Raw genomic sequence first — 24,559 nt, 5'->3', positions numbered from 1 at the left:
TTCCTTCCTCCCATGGCGAGTTTTTTTTGTTCTCAGTAGTTGTGCATCACAGTTGTTACATCATTTAAAATATTTCTACATGTATTTGTCAAATCAGTGGCCTATTTGCTAGCAGCGATATTCGGATTCAGGATGGAACCCTGCGGAGGAGGAGAGAAAACCAGATCCCTGATTGCTGCTTGTACAAGAAACCAGTCTGTTTTGGGAGACGCTCGTTTCCCCTCCTGCTGAGACAAGATGAAATTGTTCCCACTGAAGCTCTGCAGCCATTAAGATTTGGAGCTGCGGCGTCTGTAACAGGTGGAAAATAACAAGTGTGACTCTCTTCTGAGTGGAAAACAACACATATTACATATTCTTAAGTTACAAAAGCATATTTTGCTAGGCTAAACATTTAACTGCCATGCTAAGCTAAACCTGACTCTAGATGTTCCTCGTGAAATAAATATATATACAGTAGAGGAGTTAGCCGCTCTTCGTTTTTTAGTGCGCCATTAATATCGCGGTTTTAGCGTTCAATCGTCGACGCGATGCCCAAACCCAGGCCTGGACGCCGGAATCCGGGTTTTAATTTGGTGCCGTATAGACGACCTGAATAGAACCGAATTACTGAACGCATGTGGTTGTTTACTGTAGCAAATAGTGCAGAGAACTTTAAATGCTAATCTGTCGAGTAATCTTTTCTTAAACCGATTAATTCATATTATTTGTCTCAGTCACGTTTACATTATGGAATGGCCATTTTAAGGGTTACACTCATAATTAATCCAAAGGTAACCAGAGAAATTAGTATTTGTCTAGTGCAATATAGTCAGTTTATACATAAATACTGTTTAACTGTCAATAAATGTTTCGGCGCTATTAACAGCTGCGTGTTTGTCACATTTCTCGTGTTTTTGTTGCAATAATGGATCGATCCGTTTTTCTGAACGGATCATCTTATTTATTAACCATGAATAAACATTTGCTGATCATTAGTGCTGATGTATGGTTGACTTTCACTCCTTTTATTTAAATGTATCTTTATTTCTCCAACGCTGCTCCAAGGGCGTCCACAAATACATTTAATAAAAAAATCTTAGTTTATCAGCCATGTAAAAATCATATAGTGATTTATAGTTAGAACCACAAGTATAAATTAGTAGAAAAATTATTTTAATCTTAACTTATTATGAACAATAGAAAAAAAAAACAGCCTTCCTTCTGTACATCGGCTTTGGTTCGTAACAAACACAATAATGGGCTCAAATTACAGTTCCAACAATCATTGTTCAACAATTCATCAGAAAATATTTGCAATATAGCTACAATATTTACAGAATCAGCTGACTGATGTGTCTGAGAAGATGAGACACCAACAGGACACTCACTGCTGGCGGGTTTCTGGTGTAGTTTGGCACCACTTCCCAACAAGGGACTAAAAACACATCCTGATATGAAATATGTACAGTATAAATATATAAAAAGGGGGAAAAGAGGAAAAAAACTGTTGTGTTGGATTAGCGACAGCTCCGATAAGAAGGTCGTACTTCCAGCAGGATCGACAGGAGGGGAACGGGAAGATCAGCCTGTCCGTGTTTATTAAGCCGGAGCTCTCCGGAGGTCATCATTGTGATGACAATCAGACGGGAACCAAACAGACAAAGCCTATTAAAGCCAGGCGCACAGAACCAGGCTCCCTTTACTGCACAGCTAATTTGGACCAACGGCAGGAGGCTGCTGCGAGGCTAAAAGCCCTCCGTGGACGGCGGAGCACATCTCCACCCTCTTCAATCTTGCTGTCGCAGAACATCTTCATCAGAAGAGGAGGAATAAAGTGCTTCCGGGACCGTCCCAGCATTCACTGGCTTCTCGCTGCCGTCAGTGGAAGACATGCCAGTCGGTGGACGACTCGGGGACCACCTCCAGGTCCAGCTCTGGCGTCACCTCCACCTGGGGGGACGGCTCTTTTTGGCTCAGGGGAACTTCTTGGATCTGACCTGGAGAGAGAAAAGAGACGGAAGGTGAAGAACGAGGGAGAGAAGCGGCACCTGCAGCTCAGCCTTTGCTGGAACAGCAATGGGTCCATTATGACGCCCCTCCTCGCCGCCAGCGTTTAAGATCTCCATCTTTAACCGCAAAAACAGGCCTGGAAATGAGGACTTTTAAGCCAAAGTACCTGCAGCACAGAGGAAGATTAAGTCTTCCATTTCACAGGCTGAAACACATCTGTGGCTGCGGGCCGAGCGCTGAAATGAGTTTTACAGTTGGAGTCGTTTAATTATCCCCCTCCACATTTGAGACACTTCACAAATACACTCATTAAGCCGTGAGCGTAGGCGTGCGTGTCACGGCTTCTTCCCGGGGGGAGAAAAAGCCCCCACGACAGACAATTCCCTCAGACATTCCAAACAAATATTAAGAATTCATTTTGATTTTTCATGCTTTGAACCCCAAGAAGCTTCCTGTGGAGCCAGAAGGCTGCTCCGTTTCCAGGGAAACGGATGCTTTGAAAGCGCCTGAGTGTGTGTGTGTTTTTGTGGGTGAATGTGAGGGATGTGGAGTTGGATTTTCTGCATATTTAGTGACTTTGTCCAGCCGTCAGAGGCCTGACTGGGAGCGTTTTAGTGGAGCTGGTATGTATGGAGGAAGTTAAAGACAGGAAGCTGCCGTCCTGATCTTTCGCCCTGCAAAGTCTGACGGTTGCGTTGCCATGGCATCAGTATTTGTTAATCAAATTACCTTCATAGCAAAGTAAAATCAATTGATAAGACTGACGACTGAGTGAGAATTAGACAGAGTTAGTGATGTTTGAAGACAGTTCAAGCGTGTCTTTTCTCTCTTAGTGGTAAATTTAGTGCTTCTTCCTGAAAAAGACAAAGGTTTTAATGCTGTGTGTGTGTGTGTGTGTGTGTGAGTGTGTGTGTGATGTCAGCACAAAGGGAGAAATAGGAGGATGCCTATGTTGTTGTATTTGCTACACATTGTTAGTTGTGCACATTTTAACATCTTGTGCCATCATGCAAATAAGCGATACTATAGGTGAATAAAATACTACCTTACAGTCCTAAAGTACCAGGTCCAAGTGCAACTACAGTGCAGAACTATGGAGAGGAAGTGGAGAGGGACATAAACAGGAGAGAGGAGGCGAGTAGAGACAGAGGAGATAGGAGACGATAAGTGATGTTAGGAGAGCGGGTGCTCTCGGGAAGAGCTGTGTTCAAGAGCTTTTGTTCAAGAAGAAGAGAGGGTCACCCCTGCCATGAAAGAGCTCAGGGCATGTGCATGTGTGCGGTGGACGAGGTGCAGCATGGGCTCGTGCAAGATTGCTGAAGTAAGAGGGAGCAGATCCAGCCAGTCCTCTGCAGGTTCAGCATAAGTGACTTGAACTTAATGTGGGAAGCTACAGGTAGACAGTAGGGTGACACGGGCCTGCTCTGGTTGGACCATTCTGGACCATCTGAACTGGCTTCACCATTCACATCGGCGCACCCGTTAGAAGGGCACCGTCATGGTCGCCGCGGGAGATCGCCGTGGCTTGTACCGGCAGCTGTGTGGTCCACTGGATGTTGAAGTTGGGGTTAGGTTGAGGAGCTGGGGGATGCATTATATCCATAGAAGTCCTCACAAAGATAGAAGTACAAGGATGAGTGTGTGTGTGAGGGAGGAAGCTGAAGGTGTGGCCCCCAGGGTCTAGAGGGATCCACCCACCCCAGACTCAGATAAGCCAAAACCATAAATGAGTCTCCGAGTCTCTCCCCTCCCCCAGTCACCAGCTCACCGTAGCCATGGGACCTCTTCATGTGGTGCTTCATATTACTCTTCTGTGTGAAACGGATGCAGCACAGCTCGCACTTGAAGGGCTTCTTCCCCGTGTGTTTGACCATATGGACCTGCAGAGCGCTCTTCTGATTGAAGGCCTTGTCGCACTGAGTGCACTTGAAGGGACGCTCGCCTGCACAAACACGTATGACAGACACGACAGATGGGTTTTTAATTAAACGTTGCCGCAATCAGTATTTTCACTTTGCATCATCACCCTCTCAGATTTGTGCTGCATAATGTAAGTGTCTATATTTACATAAAATACTTGAAAAACTGTAAAATTCATAATTACATTTTATCTCCATTAATTTAGGCCTTAACTTATTCAGGTTGCAGCATTGAAGCCATGTTACAGGCTAATTTCTGGATCGTACAATAGAATTGTGGGTAATGAAGTCTATGCACAACAGCAGGAAGATGTGAAGCACAAACGTGACGTAGATCCTTTTGTTTGAATAAGTCATTAACCCGACTGCTGAAATGCATCAACGATGTGGAAAAAACAGGAAGAAAGAACAGGTAATTAAACTTTTTCTTCTTATTTATGCAAGACAATTGATTAGTATGGGCATTTAACCATTTCCCTGGCACCTGTGTGTGTGCGGTTGTGCCTCTCCAGCTGGCTGCGTTTGGCGAAGGCTTTCACGCAGGAGGAGCAGTTGAAGACTCGGGGCTTCTGGGAGCTGGGGGACGGGCCTGGCTGGTGCAGTTTCTCGTGTTCCTGGGGGCAGAACCAAAAAGTTCTAGCTTATAGCATCTGCGAGTTCATAGACGTCAGATGTCTTGTCTTCAGAAAAACGTCCGACTAGCAGAGTTTGAATTTCCAGAGGCAAAAGAAAAGTTCCATGGTGACATCAAAAAGACAGACAATAAGTGTGTGTGTGTGTGTATGTTCCCTTTATTTCTGCTCTTGTGCTTTGATCTTCTAAAAACAAATTTTATATTCTTGGAGGATTTTTCAAACAGCTTAGAAAGTTCATTAATATTATTGTATTTGCGATGGTACCAATCGGAAAACATCTATTTTGCCCATCTTTAACTCAACCTTTTTATTTTCAATCCTGTTTTTATTCTTTACAATCAAAGGGCACACACCCTCTCGCACGTTAGATTCAGACAAACAATAAAAACACGACCTCTTTAACTTACAAAACCGACAGCCGGGTTGGAGCAGGGCGGAATAATGAGACCATGGAGACTGTATTATGAAGACAAAGAGAAGGCCTGTAACACAATGGGCTTCACTCCTGACTGTAACACCGAGAGATGCATAATCTCCTCCTCCTCTTATTATCCTGATCCTTTACGTGCTGGAGTGTCTGAACCTCATGAAGAGGATGGTGAGCGAGGAGAAGCACACGCACATCTCATCAGAAGTCTGCTGCAAACCTCCCCTCGGCTTAAGAGTTTTGTTGTCGAGGGCGACGGCCCAAAAGAGCCCATCTACGGAGGTGCTAAAAATAAGATTTGTGCTGGGAGACCCTGGGATTTATGGTTTTAATATCAACATTTTATTCATTCCTACACAAAACTGGGCTCTTTATCATCTTTAACCCATAGTTGATAAATGCTCCTTGCATGGACATTAGATAAGGGAAGGTTTTAAGGGCAAGCAGACATCAGTAGTTTCACCATCAGCTGTTTTCTGCAGGTTCCTACCTTGAGGTGAGTGGCTCTCTTAAAGGCCTTGTCACAGACAGGACAGATGTGGCAGCGGTCCTTCCCGTGGGCCTGTCGGCAGTGCCGCCGCAGCGCGTTGGCGTTCTGGCACACCTGATTGCAGTCGTAACATTGGTAACGATTAGCAGCTTCCAGCTGGCCGTCTTTCCCTCCCTTATGGCCGTCGTCAGCGATCTGCTCACACACAAAGATGCCGTGGTGAGAGCCAAACATTCGCCATCCTCCGACACAGATGAGGGGAACACACTCACGTTGTATCCGTTATCAGACGCTCTGGTGGTGGACTGGGAGTGGTGACTGACCAGTATGACCTGTTGGCCTGAGCTCGTCTGCCCTGACAGACCGGAGTCGGTGAGCAAGGCGGGAAAAGTTTGGCCCTGAGGGGAAAAAACGTGTTTTCTTTCCAAGTCTGTTTAAGCTGATTCATACGGCGGACAGGTGGTGTTTACCTGTGTGTTGAGGTTGAGAGTGACACCGTCTAGCATGCCGTGGGTGTCCGCCAGGGTCAGCGTCACGCTGTTGTCGCTGGCCACGCCCCCTGGTGACATCACCAAGCTCTGGGAGGCTACAGTGTGCGACAGGGTGGTGCTGGGCAGGCTGGAGACTGAAAGGCAGACAGTGGAGGGTTTTAAAGCACATCTGCTTGACCTGCTCCTCTGTAATGTTGACGTTGTCTGCTGTGCTCTACATCTGCGGGGGCCCCAGACAAGCTACATGAGCCTCTGTGAATGTTGGTCCTCTCCCGTGGCGATACATGAGCAGCAACAGCTGGCGGCAGCGCAGCTTCAGCTTCTCAGCAGGGTTACCGCCGCGTCTGATCGAACCCCGCTGCTCGCTCCATAAAGTGAGCCTGCAGGTATAGTTGGCTTCCTGAGAAACGGAGGTAACCAGCGCACCGCGCATGCCTGACTCACAGCAAGTTAAACTGCAGTGAAGAGTTTTAGGGTCCGGCTGCTTCCTGGACCGCTAAAGAGTAAAATGTTCAACCTTCCAATGTGGCAGAAAATTTTTTTTTTTTACTGCTTCACACTGAAAATGGCTATTTCGTGTTAAAGAACCTTAATATTTGATGGTTCAATAGGACCTGCAGCCCGGTTTAATAGAGTGACAGGTGGATTGTGGGGAATTCTTCTGCATACACAATAACACCACTCAGGGAAGGGGGGGGGGGGGGGGGGGGGGGTTATTTCCACTTGAGCCAAAATGGGAGAGCAGTGAACAGATGAAGGTGTGATCGGGGATTTAATTAGGCTAAAAAAAAAAAGAGCCTCATCTTAAATCATATTTGCCTGCAGCAAACATGAACCTGCACGTCCCATTAAAGATCAGCCTAAACCTGACCCCGTGAATTCCAACCCCCCTCGAATCACCACAGAATTCAAAGGTGCTTCATTCCCATATACTGGGAGAGAGCGGGACAAAGGCTGATATTAAATAGTCAAGATTTCTCCGTGAAATGGGGTGGCGGTTTAATCAGTTCTGCTCGAGTGGGTTGATGTGAAGAAATCTGTGGAAAAGCAAGCCTGACATAATTAACTGTCAGCGACTGGCTGGAAAAAGAGGCCGAGTTAAGTGGAGTCTTGGCTGAGTGTGGCGGGGTCGCTGGCCACCGCGCGCTGAAGGTCAGACACGACTTTTGCAAGGTTTCATAACAAATTGGTGTCAACCAAAAGACCGAACGAACTAAACGGGGCTGGAGGCGGCAGAGCGTTGTTTACTCGTCAATACTGGACATTTATGTAGATGATCCCTGGAAAGAATGTGTTGTGCATTAGATTCCCGGTTCCAGTCCTCTGTATTCCACTAGAAACCCAATGCAGTGAGTGTCGCCGGGCCTGACCTGCCATTGCAGTGTTAGCAGGGCTCTGAGGTAGGAGGTGTTCATTGCTGATGGTCAGAGTGGCGCCGGGGGGCTGGCCGCCGAGTGGCGATGCCAGGCGGATGCTGCCGTTCATCTCGCCACCATTAGCGCTGCTGTGCTGGGTGAGCAGATCCTGACCTGCAAACATGTAGAAAACACCTTTTTATCTAAAGGCTGGAACTGCAGAAGCATAATTGGACTATTTTAAGCTACAGAGAGCATGCAGCTTAATAGAACCAGGACATACGATCAAAAGCAAACACTCTTATGTCCTAAATTTAAATGAAAGTGTAAAAACATATAATGCACCTTTTATACCCACCTCTGCAGAAATGCAACCGACTGGAGCCACTTTCATCTCCAGTAAATAAACTGTGAAGAGCAACTGTCGCGGCAGCGTAAACAATCGTTTACAGTGATATTAGCTCGGTCTGAGGGGCTCATTTGTAACGCTCTTCGTTGTATCGGGCTTGCTGCTCCTTTACTGCAGGCAGACAACCGTTGTAACTCAGCTCCACAAAGTGGATGCAACATGTTTCCCCAGCTGATGTACTGCTGATGTGTGGAGGTAAAATGCTTTGTAAAGCAGGTGCATCGCTCATGACTGCTAACAGGGGAAGCTCTTAATCTGGCTAGATGGAGGGTTTTTTTCTTCTCCCTCATATTTCAGATAAATGTGTGATGATCCCTGGGGACTGTTGTGATTTTTCCTGTTATTGAAAGTAGCTGTACGGACACACATGCAGCGCGTCGCCACCGTCGACCTGTGCTGTTCCATTGGATGCAGCTTGATCTGATAAGGGGATTCATACCTGATAGGGTGAGGGTGATTTCTTGTGGGTTTCCTGCTGCAGCAGCGGAGCAAGAAGCTGATGCAAGTGCTTGTGTCAGGCTGGAATTGTTGATGGTCAGCGTGATCTCCTGACCGCCGGTGTTTCCAGATAGGAGTCCGGAGCCGCCAATGACGTGGCTGAGATCTTGCGAACCTGCAGAGACCACGTGGAAGCACTGCTCAGTTACAGAGCTCGTAACCAGAGGTCCTCGTGTAGCGATTTTCTGGGCTATTCCTCCCACCTGTGGCATCCTGCTCAGAGAGGGTTGCCATGGTGACCTGAGCAGGTGTGATGGAGGACTGCAGAGCCAGGCTGGTTAGAGGGTGGATGACCACGTTGGCAGACACGGAGGGGTCAGCGGTGGAGGTGAGCTGGCCGCCAGGGTGGGAGACGAGGCCGGTGTCGACGCTCAGGGGCTGAGAGAGGAGCCCCCCCTGTTGTAAAGTCTGCTGGAGGAGGGCGGGGTCGATCTGCAAGAGAGATAAGTACAAGTGCTGGAGATGAAGAGGAGAACACAGAGATGGCATAAGGAAACATCTCCAGGCTACATGCGATTAGGGTCCTCTAGAGAGATGAAAGCCACCAGCATCAAAAGACATTTTAATTACTCAATCCGAACTGAAATAAAGCAAAAATACTGTCTGATGATGCTAAATCTGCACAACAGAAGGAAAAAACCAATCAAAGGCTTCAGACAGACGCTGCACTGCAGTAAATCATAGAGGTTCTAAACAGAGTTATGCAAATTTTTCCTGTGTTTAAACAACACGAAAAAATGTGACATTCACGGCAGACAGAACGCTGCTGGGAATAATGGATAAAACAGGCAAGTGAAGCGTCCCGCCAGGGCCGTAGAACAACACAGGCGCCGCTGTAATCTGCTGCTGCCGAGGACATGCTGTCTTTCACTTGTCCAAGTAAAGCAAAATGACCCATCTTCGGTCTGCCCTGTTCTAAGAACCCAGCGTTATTCTCATCACATCCCCCGCCCTGTACGAACGGGGGCGTTACCTGTAGCGTGATGTTGTTGATGTTGCCGATGTTGCTGGGGTCGATTCCAGAGATCTGGACATTGGGACACACCAGGTTGGTGGGCGTCAGCTGTAGCTGGATGCCGTCCAGGGTGGTCAGTCCATCTGGGAGAGAGACGGTCAGGTCTCCTGCAGCAGAGGGACGAGAGCAACGGATTCTTCAGAGACCAGAGAAGATGTTGAGCAGCCAGCTCACAGTTGGTGTTTTTTAGATGCAATTCACTCTTCTTCCTTTATTCCTTGATCAATATGTTAAAGTATCTCCATTGAGTAAATATGGATTTTCTAGCGCTTTCTTTTAAGTAAGATTTCATTTCTGTAATTTTGAAGCAATCTCTCGCAAAAAAGGTTTTCAATCTGGAGAGAGGACTCGGAGAATGATAAAGTGATATTGAACAAAAGTAAAATGCACTCAAGCCTGTAGGTGACAGCATGTGAATATGTGATTTAATTTAGCAGCTGACAACTTGCTGCAAGTGGTCTCAGAACTGGAGCTGATCCGAGTGCGGCACCTGATCAATGATGATTGATCTACCTGACATGGAGGCGGGCAGGATGGTCTGTCCCACCAGCCCCGGCTGGAGGAGATTCTGGTCAAACTGGCCTGTCAGAACCTGGTTGGTCGGGAGGTAAATGTTGGGGTCCGAGCTGGACGTCTGGAGGAGACCCATGGGCTGAAGGGCATCTGGAGCTGCTGGCGACTGGCCCTGTCCTCCTGTCACAGCCTGCCCCGGCTCACCCTGACTAGACTGGCAGGCGGACGAGCTGAACCTCTTGGATTTGTGTCTTTCGCTGCTCGCTCGGAAGTGGAACTGGATGTGGGTTTTGCGGTGGCCTGAGGTTCTGAACCGGAGGTCACAGTAGGGGCATTTGAAGGGCTTGGAGCCGGTGTGAAGGCGCATGTGGACCTTCAAGCTGCCTTTTGTTGAGAATGAGGTGTTGCACATGTGGCAACTAAACAGTTTTTGACCTGGGGGGAAGACAATTTACCCATTTTCAGAAGGATGTTAGCTTAGTTGTTGGTATTTGTACATTAGGAGTCGTAAATTCAACCTAATTTTAACCCCTTTCATAGCTCTGACCTGTGTGAGTCTTCACGTGGCAGTCCAGGGTAGATTTGACTGTAAAAGTCTTCCCGCATTCATCACATTTGTAGGGTCTCTCTCCCGTATGGATCCGAATGTGTCTAGAATTGGACAGACAGGACTGTTTTAGCTCATAATGGAAAGTAAACAGAGCAGATATCGAGGTTTGATGAGAGGGTAGTGCAGAGGAACCTGCACCTGAAAGGGATTTGACGGAAACAAATCTTATCTACATAGCAGCAAATCTATTGCTTTTTTCGTTGCTGCTGTCTGTGGTTGGGATTAACCTGAATCTGAAACAGGAGCAGTACCCAGCGGCTGATCATCAGGATTAAAAAGCATTTCCTTTCATTTATGGATGCACATAATCCATCACTAAAGATCCAACTCTGCTGTATCTTTTCCAGTTGAGACAGTTGAGATCTTCACCTGACGAGGTCGCTGGGCTTCTTGAAGCTCTTTGGGCAGAAACTGCAGCAGTTGGCAAACTTGGGTTCTGTTTCCAGCTCCACGGCCTTGTCCTTGATTTCGCTGATCCGATCCCTCTCTGCCGCTGACTGGGAGAGGATTCGCTCCGACAACGAGGCCTCCTCTCCGGGATCCTTTGCGAGCTCGGCCGTCTGCTCCTCCGTGAAGGTGATGATTTCCAGGCTCTTCCGCTTGGAGGTCTTTTGCCCAGCTTCATCTTCCTCATCCTCTACCTCTTCCCCACCATCTTGACTGTCCAGGCCGATAACTGCAAAAGAATTGCAGCGGATATTGCTTGAAGCTAAACCCAAATAACTTAAAGAGGGGGTTTTGTCAAACACAAACTCCTGCTGTCTTACTTTGCTCCTCCACGTCGTGCTCCTTCCTCATGTGCTTTTTGCGCAGCAGGTTGGTCCTGAAGCTCTCGTCACATATGGTGCATTTGTAGGACTTCATGTGGCTGATCATGTGACGGTTGAGGCTGCCGTTGGTGGTGAACGAGGCGTGACAAATGTTACACTTAAATGGCTTCATTCCTGTTGGTGACACAGTCGGAGGTGAGGTGGAAGAGCATTTTTGGTCATTTATTATTTCGACATTTCCAGAGATCATAAAAACTGGCCTGTATGTGTGTTGAGGTGGGACTTCAGCACGCCGGCTGAAACAAAGGCTCGTCCGCACAGCTGACACGTGTACGGTTTTTCCCCAGTGTGGGAGCGCATGTGCTGCTTCAGATGGCTCGACTTTTTAAATCCTTTATTACACCAGTTGCACCTGAAAACAGAGAACAGTTGTGAAGAAAAACCTGAATTATTTAAAGCAAAATAGCAGATTTTAGACTAAACTTGTTGGATTAAACAGGCTGAATCTCCGTTGTTCAAAACATTTTAGGTTAGCAGGAGCTTTGTCTCGCTCTCCTCCTCAGGTGACGATTATTGCTGATTATTCCACTTCCAACACACTCATCTCTTTTCCTCACACGCGCTTGTCCTTAACGTGAAATCTGACCATAAATCGGTGATGGAAAACCTATCAGACGGTTGGAAAGCGCCTGAGAGCTGCAGAGTGATGAGACCAAATTGTGCCGGGAATAGGCAGAGGTCATTTGGGAAAAGAGTCTGAATGAAAACTAACCTGTGGGCTCTCTTGCTGTTGTCCTCGCTGTCGTCCTGATAGTCTTGCGTTTCTGTGGTTAACTGAAGTTCTCTCTGGCTGTTCTGCTGGAGGAGCCCGTTGGTCTAAATAACAAAGGACAAAAACACAGATGGGGATTTCACAGTGGCGTTATCAGGTTCGTCTTCCTGGTTTGACTCAATCACGCTTTTCTAACATCAGATTTTTAAGGTTTGGATAATTGAGCAGATTTATTGGTGGCTCTGTGTAAATCTAGACTATGATACTCTTAATGTTCATCCCCAGAAGATCCTGTGCTGAACAGCTTTGTTGGCTTTCAGTTTCGCTTGATTTTGATGAAATGGAGGTTTTGCTACTAGAATTTAAGCAATTCAACCACGTTTAAACATCCTTTGACTACAGAATTAAAAGCTTAGTTAAGCCTGTCATTGAAAACCAATTAATAACCTACTCATTTGTATTTAGAAGCCACTGGATAAATGTGTGTCTTGTTAAATATCCTTGATTCTACTACTCCATAATAAAACTACTATTGAAAAAGGTAATGCAAGGTAAAACATGAATAACAAGGTTAGCAGAGGCTGTTATCGAAGTGGATCTTGTTTCCATTAAAAGAGAGGCTTTTGTACCCTCGAATCCCTCCAGCACCAGTCTTTTGATGTTAAATTACTGCTAGATGCTGAAAACATACACATCTGGGGATAACCCTGACCTCTGTATGGTGATCTAATGGTTCGGGAGATTTCCTGAACAATAATGTGGAAACTAAGAGTGTGTTTCCCACAGACAGCTCATCCACTCACCACCTCAGCAGTGGAAACGTGCAGCAGATTGGGCTGGTGGTAGCTGGACGACAGGGCCTGCGACTCCAGGGTGCTGGAATCCTGCAGCTGCTGGACGCTGGAGAACTGGGGCTGACTGTAGCTGGACTCAGTCATACTGAAGCCTGGAGGAGGGGGGGGTAACAGAATAACCACACTGCAACACCTGCGCTTCAATGCAATTATCACTCAAAATCTCTGTTGTATTAACTCCTCTGTTGCATATGACAAAGGCTGGCAGACGAGATAGCACAGGAAAACACCTAGATTAATAACCAGAAAGAACTCCGCTGCCGGTTCAATAAGCCTCAAACTCACAACGTCTCCAACAACATTTTCTCCATTGAATATAAAATATCTGGCTCGCCTGCTGCACAACACAGCAAAAATAGCAGGCTCAAATTCAGCGATAAGGGGGGGGTGGGGGCATGGGGTATGGGGGTGTAATTGATTTTACTGAACTTTGAGGGAAAAACAGCCATCTGCAGTTTACTGAAACTGCAGATGGCTGACAATAAGCTGGGCCCACAGCACGAGCACGAGCACGGTTATTGTGTGAAATTGCTGAAGTTGCAAAACTAAAACAACAAAGTGGCGTGTGTGTGTGTGTGTTCTTGCACATGTGGCATATTGAGGACCATTGTATTGTCTGTGGTTTGAAAGGTTAAAGACTTGGTTTTAAGCTTAGGTCAAAGAATTGTGAGAGTGAATTATAACAGGACAAAGATAAAATTTGACAAAAGCCCAGTCATTACTGTCACAATGGTTACTGGTTACACACTGAAGTGAAGGTCCAGGTCACAAAGGGCTGTACGAAGAATGATGCTTTGACACGTTTACATTTCGCAAAATAATGAAACACTTATTAAGTGGTTTAATGGTTATGGAGGAACTTCCGGACATCAAGAACAGCCTCAGCTCTCCATGGAACGAGAGAACCATCAGGCCTCCGCTGGGACTCATGACACCCTGAGGTCCTTCCGCCTTTCTCCCGCCCACTATCTGACGCCGAGCAAATGACAAGTTGCTTTAGCCTTCGACAGTTTCCAGTTTCAAAAAGGTTACATTTCACTTGCGTTACGAACACAAGAGAAAGTTTGGAGCTTCTGCCTCTGGAGGGACTGTGAAAGCCTGATCTGTGGGGCGGATATTCAAGATGAGTGTGAGCTTCTGCCAGCAGCAGATGCCAAACCGCCACCGTGCAGCCTGTCAAGGCTCAGTCATCACAGCAACCCTCCAGTTTGGTGGAGGAAAATAGCAACATGAGGCTGTTAGAAGCTAAACAATAAAGATGATCCGAGCCGAAACACTGGCAACGAGACCGGCTTCAGATTCTGACGTTTAAATGCTTTCAACAATTGATCTGTTTGTTGTCAAAAAAACAATTTCCTGTTATCCATTATTCAAACTTTTTATATTTGCTTTGGTTTAACTTTGTTAGCGGTTCATGAATAAAGAATAAAATGACAAAAAGCAAAATGAACTGCTGCAACGTGACAACTTCAGCAACTTCAGCAATTATGACAGTTGAGAATGTTTCAAATTCTATTAAATAAAATGAAGGCTAAAGTTTAGACTCATACTGACAGCAGGTAAAGTTTTGTACCTTGTGTTAGTGTTTGCTGGTCAAACGGAGGCTGAGAAAGTGCTGGTGTCTCAAACTGGGTGATGTTCTGAGGCAAAGCATGCTGGGTATTCACAAACGAGTCTGTTACCAGGAAGAAAGAGAGAAAAAGCTCTGAATATTTGCTGATCTCTGTTATATAAACTGCTGAGGCCAATTTAAGATTAGCACATTTAAAATAATGAGCTTCCTCCGACGGACCAGAGGACAAACACGACTCTGACGGTTGTTCACCTTCTTGTACGAGCTGCTTGTCAGTCAGAGGGGCCTCCAGCGTCACCTGCTGGCTTCCATTCACCACCTCCGTCTGGCCCAGTCCCAGCATGCTCTGCTGGTCCGCCGAGGACGTGGGTGGTTGAGGAAGGGGATCTCCCTCTATTTCCACCTGCATGTCGTGGGCCACTGCGGCTGCACCTAAGGGGTCTTCTGCCGGCTGGGGCTGCAGCTGCTGCGCTAGTTCATACCTGACAACAAGAGACGCTGAGTCTCATCTTCAACAGGCTTGTAAATGTGCAGAAACCACAAGACGGGACCCCCAAACCTGTGTGTCTTCATGTGCTTCCTGCAGTTTGGGGATGACTTGAAGGTCTTCTGGCAGTAGGGGCACATGTAGGGTCGCAGGTCGCTGTGGGTGGTCATGTGGCGCCGCAGGCTGCCGCTAGTGGTGAAAGTGGTGTCGCACATCAGGCACTTATAGGCCTTCAGGCCGGAGTGGGTCCTGATGTGAGCCTTGAGGACGCCTGAAGAGGCGAAGCCCCTGCTGCACTGCACACACTTGAAGGGCCTTTCTCCCGTGTGAGACCTGGGGAGGGAAAACCCCCAAAAATAAAAGTAAAAATATAGCCTAACTCCCGCTACGAACTCTTCCCATCACGCCACCCATCACCCTCACCTGACGTGCTGTTTCAGATGGCTGGATTTCTTGTAAGCTTTGCTGCAGTACTGGCACTTGTACGGACGATCGTTGCCCTCCAGGTACTGCTGAAAAGCGAGGCGGGGGTTCTGAGACGGGATCAGGCCTGGGGGGCAATATGACCTCAATGTGAGAAGCAGAGAAGAAGAAACAATTAAAAAAAACAAGACCTGAGGATGTTTTTACCGTAGTCGGTGATGAGGATGGGCTCCTGCAGAGGGATGTCGGGCAGAGGTAGGTTACTCTTGGACACTTTGGCTTTGTTGGTCTTGCGGGCGAACTTGTGTTTCTTCTGCTGCGGGCCTTTAAAGTGAGAAGCAATGTGTGTTTTCCTGTGGCCCGATGTGCGAAAGATCTTGTCACAGTGGGGGCAGGGGAACGGACGGACACCTGGGGGATGAAAACAAAACCCAGCACAACCGGCTTAATTCGCCCCACGCTCTTGATGACAGAAGTGCTTGAAGCTTGATGTTAAACAGAGCCTTCTGTGGAACACAGCCAGCCCTCACCTGTGTGGAGACGCATGTGCACTTTCATGCTGCCTGACGTGGAGAAGCACTTAAGGCAGCACTGGCACTCGAAGGCCTTGATACCCGTGTGCGTTTTCATGTGTGCTGTGAGGGTGCTCTTGACAGCAAAAGCTCTGAAGCACTGTTTGCACTTGAAAGGCTTTTCGTGGGTGTGGATGCGGATGTGCCGGACAAGATCGCTGGGCTTCTTGAACTCCTTGGAGCAGTACAGACAGCCGTGCCAGCGAATGCCGTTCTCTTCCCGGATCAAGCCTGAAGGAGACAGAAGATCAAAGCTGACGCTTTATCCTTCTTAATTGTTAAGCGCCCATTTTAAATGATCAAATAGCTAATCGCTACCTGGCATTTGTATAGGTTTCTTGAAAATGCTTCTTTTCTTCTCCCTCAGTGGTTTCTCATGTCCTTGCACTTTCTTGCTTTCCAGCGTAGAACCATCACTTGTCTGGTTCTGCGGCTCCCTGGATGCAGTGTCACCCTGTGGCTGGACCACACTCAGCCCACTGTTCTCCAGAGCTTGCTACCGAAGAAAACAAAAAACTGTTGCTTTTTCTGCCTCCTTTTAGAGGAAACTATCTTTGATACTCTACTATCCTCACTCACCTGTAAGATGTCCTGGTTTATAGCCGCATCCATGGCGATGGCTGGTCCTGGAGGCTGTGGCTGAGCTGAGTCTCCGCTGACTTGTTCAGACAGCTCCAGAAGTTGCTGGATGACATCTGTCACCCCTTCCCCACCCTCGGAGCCTCCGGGAGCCTGGCCCACTGCCTCTGCCTCCTAGGACAGCAGAAGAACGGTGATGAGGAGCAGTGTGACGAAGGACATACACGCTCCTGACAGATGCTAATTTAAAGTATCAGAACTACATAAAACGCAGCCACGGACTTCATTTATGAATCCGAATCCCATTCATGTCAAGAACCCCAGCCTGCTGACATTTTATTCAAAAAGGTCAAAAGGATGAATAAATAGCAAAGAGGTCATTAGACAGATGAGGTCTGTCTACTCAGGCAGTGTTTCCCTCTCTTACCGTGGTGCTGGAGGGCACCTCCATCACAGAGATATGCATCTTGCTAATGTGGGCGTTGAGGCTGCCCAGTTTCTTGAAAGAGCAGCTGCAGTCCATGCACTGGAAGAGTGGCACGCCTTTATTCTGAAGGAGGACAAGAAGCTATTAGTCCTGCTTTCTATGCGTATGTCTCTGTTGTCCATGCTCAGCTCCAGGTGGTCAAACATCTAAAAAAAAAAGTTTTGAGTATCTTTAGCCGGTAAAAGCCCGACTATCCATGGGAATTTCACCTTTATTTGGCATTTCTATCAGCATTTTCTCTGTGTCTAGGATTGAATTCACAGAGGCAGGAAACCACAGGGGGACTAGAAGTCATCCCTGAAGGGTTCCAGCGAGGATGGAGGAGTTGTGATGCTCACAGAACCTTAGAAATTCTCCTGAGCGCCTGATGAGACAGTGTTACGACCTGAGAAGACACGCGTCCCACATTTCCTTCTCTGTACCCGTGATGCTTTAGCTCATGTGGCTCATCCTCATGCATCGTCCATGCGTCTCATTGCCAGGAGATTATCTATTCAGAAAAGTTGGCCCAGTGCAAACAATGTGGAACAGGAACGCTGGAGAACACTTGTGAAGATTAGATGCATTACTCAAGTCGTGCTGCTCTTTGGTTTTCCAGCTGTAATTCAATCAAGCAGCCCCCCCGAAAATTTGAGGATGGGATACAAAACACTCATGAGGAGTAGGAGAGGGAAAAAAATCAATAATCTCATTTTCTAAAGTCTCTGGTAGGAAAAAGTGCAGGAATAGGAACCAACTGGACGTCTTATGGAGATTATCAAACAATGTACAGAAACGAGAGATAATGCAGGGAAACAAAGGACCAGGGAACAAAACCAAGATCCACGAGAGCGCTGATATATTAGCCTCAGTTCATTCTCAGGAAAAAGGCGGGTTTTAGTCTGACATTCTCCAGAATTTTGGTACTTTGGTAAGTTCTGTGACTTCCAAACCAAACTAATTTCCAACAAAGCATATTTCATACTGTCAGGATGGCATCTTTTAATGAGCACTTTGCACCTTGTTGCTTTGCCAGCAGCCTGCCAGGATGCTCGCCCAGTCCCGATCGGAGCCATTATTGGAACAGATCGTCGGAATTAATGGGTTTTTCCCAGAACCCCTACTAAAGCCACACAGGCATGTAACAGAATATATTAGCCTCCAGTTTGCACGGTTGGAGCCCAGCTTGACCCGGTCGACCTGGGACACACTGAAGCCCTTGAAGATTGGTCAGTCTGAGCTGCTCATAAAAGACAACTGCAAATTCACCAAACTCCATTTTCAGCAGACAAACAAGAGTGAAAAGTGTCTGCTGCAGCAACAGTGGGAGGGAGGGAGGGCTGGGGATACAAACAGGAGCTATTGTATGTTGGAAAATGGTAAAAAAAAAAAAAAAAAAAGAAAGGAGAAAAAAAACAAAAGCTAGAACGAAGGTGTAACAAAAGAGGAGCACGAAAAAGAAGACTTTGATTTCCACAAGATGGTTTGGGCTATTTCAGCCTTTACTAACGACGTCCTCACAGCGCTGCGTTCTCACCTCAGAATGAACCCTCTTGACGTGGGAGTGCAGGTTCCCCCTCTGGGAGAACGATGCGGGGCAGAACATGCACAGGTGAGGCTTCTCTCCAGTGTGCCTCGCCATGTGGGTCTGCAGCACCACCTTCTGGTTGAAAGCCTTCCCGCAGTGGCTGCATTTAAAGGGCCTCTCCCCTAGAGGGAAAAAAGCCAAGTTTATTAAAACTTTTTTAACATCACCATCTATCTTTACATCCTTCTGCTGTTCCCTCCTTCATTTTCTCACTCATGAGAAGGCAAAACATCACTTTCTCTCTCTTTTGCCTTCCAGAATAATGCGTCATCTTAAGAGGCGTCTGGAATCTACTCCATCTACTCCCAGACCTCCCAGAGGCCAGCCAAACTAATTAGGATGCAGATTATAAGTAAACATGTAGGCGAGGGCCTCACTTGAACCCTTCCCAGCCTGAACAACCCCAGCCTCCACACAGCAACACTCGGATTAGAAGTGCGGCTCATAATTCTAACCACGCCGCGTCCTGGCATGACAGCAGCGATGAACTGGGCTGAGGCGTGCAGCTGCTGGTGCTTCAGCCAGGAATTCGATTTAACGGTGTTTTGAAGCCTCCCAACAAAGCAAAGCTGCCAGCTGCTGTGTTCACGGTGCCTCTGTTAGACCAGTCCAGGAAACCTGGCGGCAGCGGCCACCCACATCCCCTCAGCTGCCACGCCAGGCGCTCCCGGGCACCTCCTCCCACTCACCTGTGTGTATCCGGATGTGCCGAACGAGCTGGCTGGGCTTTTTGAAGGTCTTTCCGCAATGATGGCAGCTGTTGGTGAAGCCACTGCGGTCGATGTTTTTCTTGTAGTTTCTGGAACTAGAAGTGAGGGGCCTGTGGGGGGAGCAAGCAACGCGTTAAGCTGCCGGTAAATCTGTAAAATACATTTATTTAGGGATGGTGAGCATCAGGTGTGACACAAATGACGGATGCAGCTTTTAAAAGCCTCCATCCTGACCGACCTCATCTTGGCGTGACTCTTCATGTGCTCTTTGAGGTGCGCCGCCGTCTTGAACTCTTTTTCGCAGGTCTTGCAGGCGTAGACTCGGACGCCCGACAGCTCTTTGCGATGCTCCTCCAGGTGAAGGGAGAGCTGGCTCTGCAGGACAAACTCATCGCCGCACTCTGGACAGATCAGATTCTGCAAGGGGAGAGAGGAGAAAACGGGAACGTCACGTCTCCGGAAGGATCGGCAGCATGGGTTTTTACGATTCGCCGATTTGTGACCGACCTCCTCCTTCTCGTGCAGCATGATGTGAGATTTGAGACTGGCGATGCGGGAGAACCTTTTGTTGCAGACCGGGCAGGTGAAGTCGGATGTTGTGTGCGTGGACTTGTGGAGCGTGAGGTTGAACTCCACGTTAAACGTCTGCGGGCAGTGGTCACATCTGTGAGGCTGCCGAGCAGAGATGAGGCATTTCAAACATTTTCTCAGGTGGCGTCATTATGCTAAATAAACACATTCGATACCTCACAAGGACAAAGCAGGTTTCAGAGAAAGAGGATCGTGGAGACAACTTAAACCCCGCAGCACTGCAGGGTTCCACAAACACAGGAGGCCTCCCTGAGTTTGAAACAACCTGAACTGGCTGTCAGATCAGACTCAGGACCTCAGACTGGGCTAAAAGTTCATATTCCAACTAACCAATGATTCCAAAATCAGAGCCAAGAGGACGCAGGAGTGGCTGAGGAACAACTCGGTGAGAGGCCCAGAGTCAACTATTGATTTGAGTCCAATTAAAAACTCTGGACGGACCTTAAATGGTTGTTCACCGACAGCACCGTGGCATCAGATCAAAGGAGACTGGAGGCTGCAGCTTCAAATACGTCCCGAGTAAACACTAGTCTAAACACTTGTGCCATTGGAGAACCAATTTAGATTGAGGCGAGTGCACGGTCTAATCATGTAGGAGGACATGACAACAGTCCACGTGTTCCTCCACTCGCTGAACTCAATGAAAGAACAGGAGATGGAAGTTTTGGCCCCCTAAAAGGATCTTTAAAAAACTTGGCTGAAGCTAAACTGCTAACTGTCCAATGACTCTTCGGTTACTACACATGAATCAGCTTCAGTGCCGACCGCTGCAGGACAACGTGCGGTCTGGTCCCAGAGGACAGATGGAGCGTCTCACACACTCCCGCTACCGTCCCGCTGCAGCCACGAGCGGCTGTAGTTACCTTATCGTTGCTCTCGTGCTCGCGGAGATGCTTCTGCCGCTGGCTGTCAGTGGTAAAGACCTGGGAACATATTGAGCATTTCTTCTCCCCATCGCTGTATCCGTCCACTTTGCCATCCGTGGGATCTGCATGGAGTCAGAGAGAGGTCAACAGGCCACCTCCGGATGGCAACAGGCTACAGGCAGGTGTGACTTAGCTTCAAGAGAATCGCTAAATTGAACCCGACAGAGCTTCTAAGCATATTCTAAATGGATTCATTCTTGCTTTCTAATTTATGAAATGTCATGTTTAATAGCCTATCAACCAGCTAAAGGTCATGTGTGGGAGATTTTGGTGAGAACACAGACTTCAAGAACAGATTGTCTGTTGTAAACCTCCACCCTCCAGACTGCAATTCCAGTTAAGAGAATCATGTAAAAACAAATTAGGCACAAATAATAGCAGTAATAAATGCTAGTGGTCCTTTTTCGAGGGTCATTCATCCGTTGCTTGTTGTTGAGGGACGATGGAGGAGCAACGCACAGATAGAGTGCATTTACATAAACACCACTCAAGTGAATGTAAACATAGGAATGAATTGGCTAATGTCATGCACTATAGAAATGCCTGTGTTATATTTATAAAAGAAAATAACACGCTCCATCAGCCAAGGTCATCAGGAAACTGTCAAAATACAGATGATGATGGCTGCATTTGTGGACACCTGGTTGAAATAACCTCCTGACTGCACATTTATCATAAAAGGGCAATTTGGTGCCAGGAGGATGAATGCCAGGTGATTTTAGATATGCTGCTAGCAAAGTTATGCAGGTGAAAATTTACAAGGTGTGAAGGCTCGAATCTGAACACCCGGTCTGTCCTGTAGATATTTATGATCCTGCAGCCAAGCACAAACACAGACTTGGACCTCAGAAGGAATTTGAGAACAGTCTTTCATTGAAGTTGATTCTATCTTTATCATTTTGACTGCAATGTCGGCTTGCAATGATTGCAGTCGCTACCCGTGCTGAACTCATCCAATTTTCTTATATAAATGAAAGAATGAATCTGATTCATCTGGTGATTAACCCGGTTTAACTCGCCATTGGGGAGCAATAAAAGTCCATTTCCAACACATGCCATGACCCCACATTACAATGAAACTAACATTATGGACACACAATTAGTAATAAAATATCTTTTTGATCTTGTCACTTTGAGGTGTATTGATCTATTTTAATGTATTCTCACAAAGTAAGAGGGCTGATACGTGCTTAAAAAGGTATTTTAATTAAACATATGTTTAGAATGTTGACTTTTATTTCATTGATGACACTTTTGATGGCGCTAGCATCCACGGTGAGCTGCTGTGGGATCTGCGTGAGACTCGGGTGGATCAAGTAAATCCATTCGTCAACATCTGGATAATCCTCAGGTAGACGTTATCAGCCACATCAGTCCAGAGTTGGGGCGCAGGTTTAAGTTTTTCACAGGACCGAGTGAACCTAAGTGAAATAAACCCACAAGAGGCCAACGAAGTAAATAAGCGCGACTTCCAGGCGCGTCGTGAGAGCGCCGTCACCCCGGGAGCGTCAACAACGTTACCGCACTTATTCAAACCGCGCACGGCTGACCCGCGTCGGGCTGGACGGTCCCGCTGCGGCGCATCACCGGGCTAAATAACAATGGCCAACGGCCGCCACTTAGCAGCGGGGCTAATGGTAGCGAGGCGCGCTAGTTAGCGAGGTGGAGCTAACGGCGAAAAGGAGGTTAGACGGAGATAAAGTGCGAAAACTACGACGGACTAACGACCCACGGATCCGCGCTCCTCGCTCTCGCGGACACCAAATTACACTGGAAGCCAATAAGAAGAGGCACCGAGATGTTATTAATATCATTCCGCCTCGATCACTCCTTCGCCGCACAAAGCAAAGCCCGTCGCAATACTATATCCGGGGACTATATACATCACATTGAAGTGTTATTATTAAAGACCCTGAGGCGTTTGCAAAAAGGTCGCCGGGTTATTTGGATAGCCGACAATCTGTATTTTTTATTCTTTGCATTTTGGTGCTTGTTACCTGTTTCGTCGTTGCTTTGAACTCTCAGTTTGCGAGGCCGGCCCCGCGGCATAGTTCCAGTACTCGGAGTGGGTGTGCTGTGAACGATTTGCTTTTCAAAATGGCGACTCGCTCATCGGGAGACGGCAGCGTCGTACCCGCGAACACACACACGGCCGCCTGGACTGGGGCGACCTCTGGCGGCCAGAACGAGGATCGCACCCATTCACTCGGATAACACACTTTTATTCATGTATGAGACCACTTTTATTTATATAGTGTCTGATATAATCAACATTGTAGCACTTTGCAGAAACCGAACAAGCAAAAAAAAAAATTAAAGCGTGACACTTTCTCATCACTGCATTTGATTATCTTTCGATACAGATTCCATATGAATCAATGCAATAAACATCAAAGATCACTTTTTTGCAGGATTGAATGTGAGCATGATAAAGTACATAAAAACAGAACGGGCAATACAATCACGAATCATTGTTGTAATTTGTTTTTTCAAACATGTCATGAACTAGTTGGGAATACGATTCTCCATTTTATTTGTGATTATTGTCTGGTACAGTTTTTCCACCTTTGACGACAGAACAGTTTAACATGAAAATGAATCATTTGACCAGCAGAGGGAGCCACCTGATTATAAATTTATTTGTTCCCGGGTCAACAATTCATGTGTTTAAGTTCCTGTCTTTGTTTCTGACTTATCTCTGGGTGCAGCAATAAGCAGTAATAAAGATGTGTATAAAAGCTCTAAAAACAAATAAAAGTGGAATAATACTAGAGGTTGAAACAGTACAAGCTGGTTTATATCATGGTTCTTTCAAATCATAATATTTAGGACCTGTTGTATACATTAAAAAGCCACAAAGTCAAGAAAAAGTTTTACAAAAGCACATTATACAGCGAATATATACTTGTGAGTATAAGAGTAGAACATGTGTTCAGAAAGTTGTATCTGGTCCATCTAGGGAAATAATTCATGATTGCAGCAGTTTGACATAATAAAGACAAGGGAGAGGAGGAGGAGTAGAAGAGTTCATGACCCCCTCGTGCTGTTGGAGGCTCTCACACGTATTAAAACCCAGAGAAATGTCAGGCCGGGTCCTTATCACACTGTATCTGATCCTGTTTACACCGACAGCTATCCTCCCTGAGCCTCTCTCGTTGTCTTTGTCTCAACCAAAAAAAGGGGAAGCGGGCCGCCTCGTCGTTCAGCCAGCCCGGTGCGTGTGGATTCTGTAAGAACATCTGTTCCTGCCGGGCCGCCAGCTCTCTCCGCCTGTCTCCTCTGGCAGCTGCAGCGGCTCACTGATCTCAGCGCTGGAAACAAAAGCGTGGACATCAGTCCGACCTTGTGGGACTGTCCACGCCCCTCTTTCCTGCCTCTCTGTTCTTCTTCTGCTGCTGCTGCCTCTGTTGTCTCCTCTCCTCCCTCTCGCTGCAGTCGAGAGGAGTGTGATCAATCACTGAAATTGTCGTGGCCTGTGGGAGAGGGATCGTCCGGAAACTCGCATCTGCGCGAGGAATCCGAATAAAAAATAAATGCGCTGCTCTTTTCCTGCTTAATATACATTCTTAACTCTGCACTGGCTGGGAACTAGTTAGTGTATTTACCTGCTGGGCCTCTTACGACCCTATATGCACAGCGTTACGCCCTGTCTCAGGCTCTGACCTTTGGAATGACCTCCACGCGCCCCTCATCCATGTATGCTAGATGTTAACTGCTAACATTCTTGTAAGGTAGCAACAACGGTTCTTCAACACTCTCCTGACCACATTCAGAGATCTGTCAGCTTTTTAATGTGTTTTTTTTTTTTTTAGCAACTTCCCTTCCTTTCGGAGCAGCTTCCCCAAATTGAAATCCAGGTGTGAAAGCGATCTGAGTTTCACTTTCACTTCTGTC

The 24,559-nt window shown here is 47.1% G+C and overlaps 1 protein-coding gene across 1 annotated transcript; it reads right to left on the bottom strand.

Annotated features, from left to right (window-relative positions):
• Nucleotides 1-1,005: 1,005 nt before the first annotated feature.
• Nucleotides 1,006-22,776, bottom strand: LOC130533232 (zinc finger protein 236-like). The gene is made up of 32 exons (XM_057046502.1): nucleotides 22,663-22,776; nucleotides 20,603-20,727; nucleotides 19,656-19,820; nucleotides 19,387-19,565; nucleotides 19,128-19,258; nucleotides 18,388-18,560; nucleotides 16,812-16,934; nucleotides 16,385-16,558; nucleotides 16,124-16,301; nucleotides 15,764-16,036; nucleotides 15,441-15,644; nucleotides 15,234-15,360; nucleotides 14,883-15,143; nucleotides 14,576-14,805; nucleotides 14,324-14,425; nucleotides 12,700-12,842; nucleotides 11,897-12,000; nucleotides 11,385-11,536; nucleotides 11,122-11,298; nucleotides 10,724-11,030; nucleotides 10,292-10,395; nucleotides 9,745-10,179; nucleotides 9,190-9,338; nucleotides 8,420-8,648; nucleotides 8,158-8,331; nucleotides 7,325-7,483; nucleotides 5,934-6,088; nucleotides 5,736-5,861; nucleotides 5,464-5,658; nucleotides 4,396-4,525; nucleotides 3,761-3,934; nucleotides 1,006-1,979 (listed from the first exon to the last, which is right to left on the bottom strand). Exons 1-32 carry the CDS (start codon nucleotides 22,712-22,714, stop codon nucleotides 1,861-1,863), a joined length of 5,529 nt encoding a protein of 1,842 aa, XP_056902482.1. The 5' UTR covers nucleotides 22,715-22,776; the 3' UTR covers nucleotides 1,006-1,860.
• Nucleotides 22,777-24,559: the final 1,783 nt, after the last annotated feature.

Source organism: Takifugu flavidus, chromosome 10, assembly GCF_003711565.1.
Source record: "Takifugu flavidus isolate HTHZ2018 chromosome 10, ASM371156v2, whole genome shotgun sequence".
NCBI lineage: Eukaryota > Metazoa > Chordata > Actinopteri > Tetraodontiformes > Tetraodontidae > Takifugu > Takifugu flavidus.
This window is presented reverse-complemented; position numbering and strand designations above follow the sequence as displayed.

Bases quoted from the DNA above. Each gene is read 5' to 3' on its own strand.
- LOC130533232 (XM_057046502.1), bottom strand. From the start codon at position 22,714: ATGCCGCGGGGCCGGCCTCGCAAACTGAGAGTTCAAAGCAACGACGAA. The intron at 12,001-12,699 runs GTGAGTGGATGA...TTTGTTATTTAG, and splicing joins ACGTTTCCACTGCTGAGGTG to ACCAACGGGCTCCTCCAGCA. The intron at 6,089-7,324 runs GTCAGGCCCGGC...TCTGCCTTTCAG, and splicing joins TGCTAACACTGCAATGGCAG to TCTCCAGCCTGCCCAGCACC.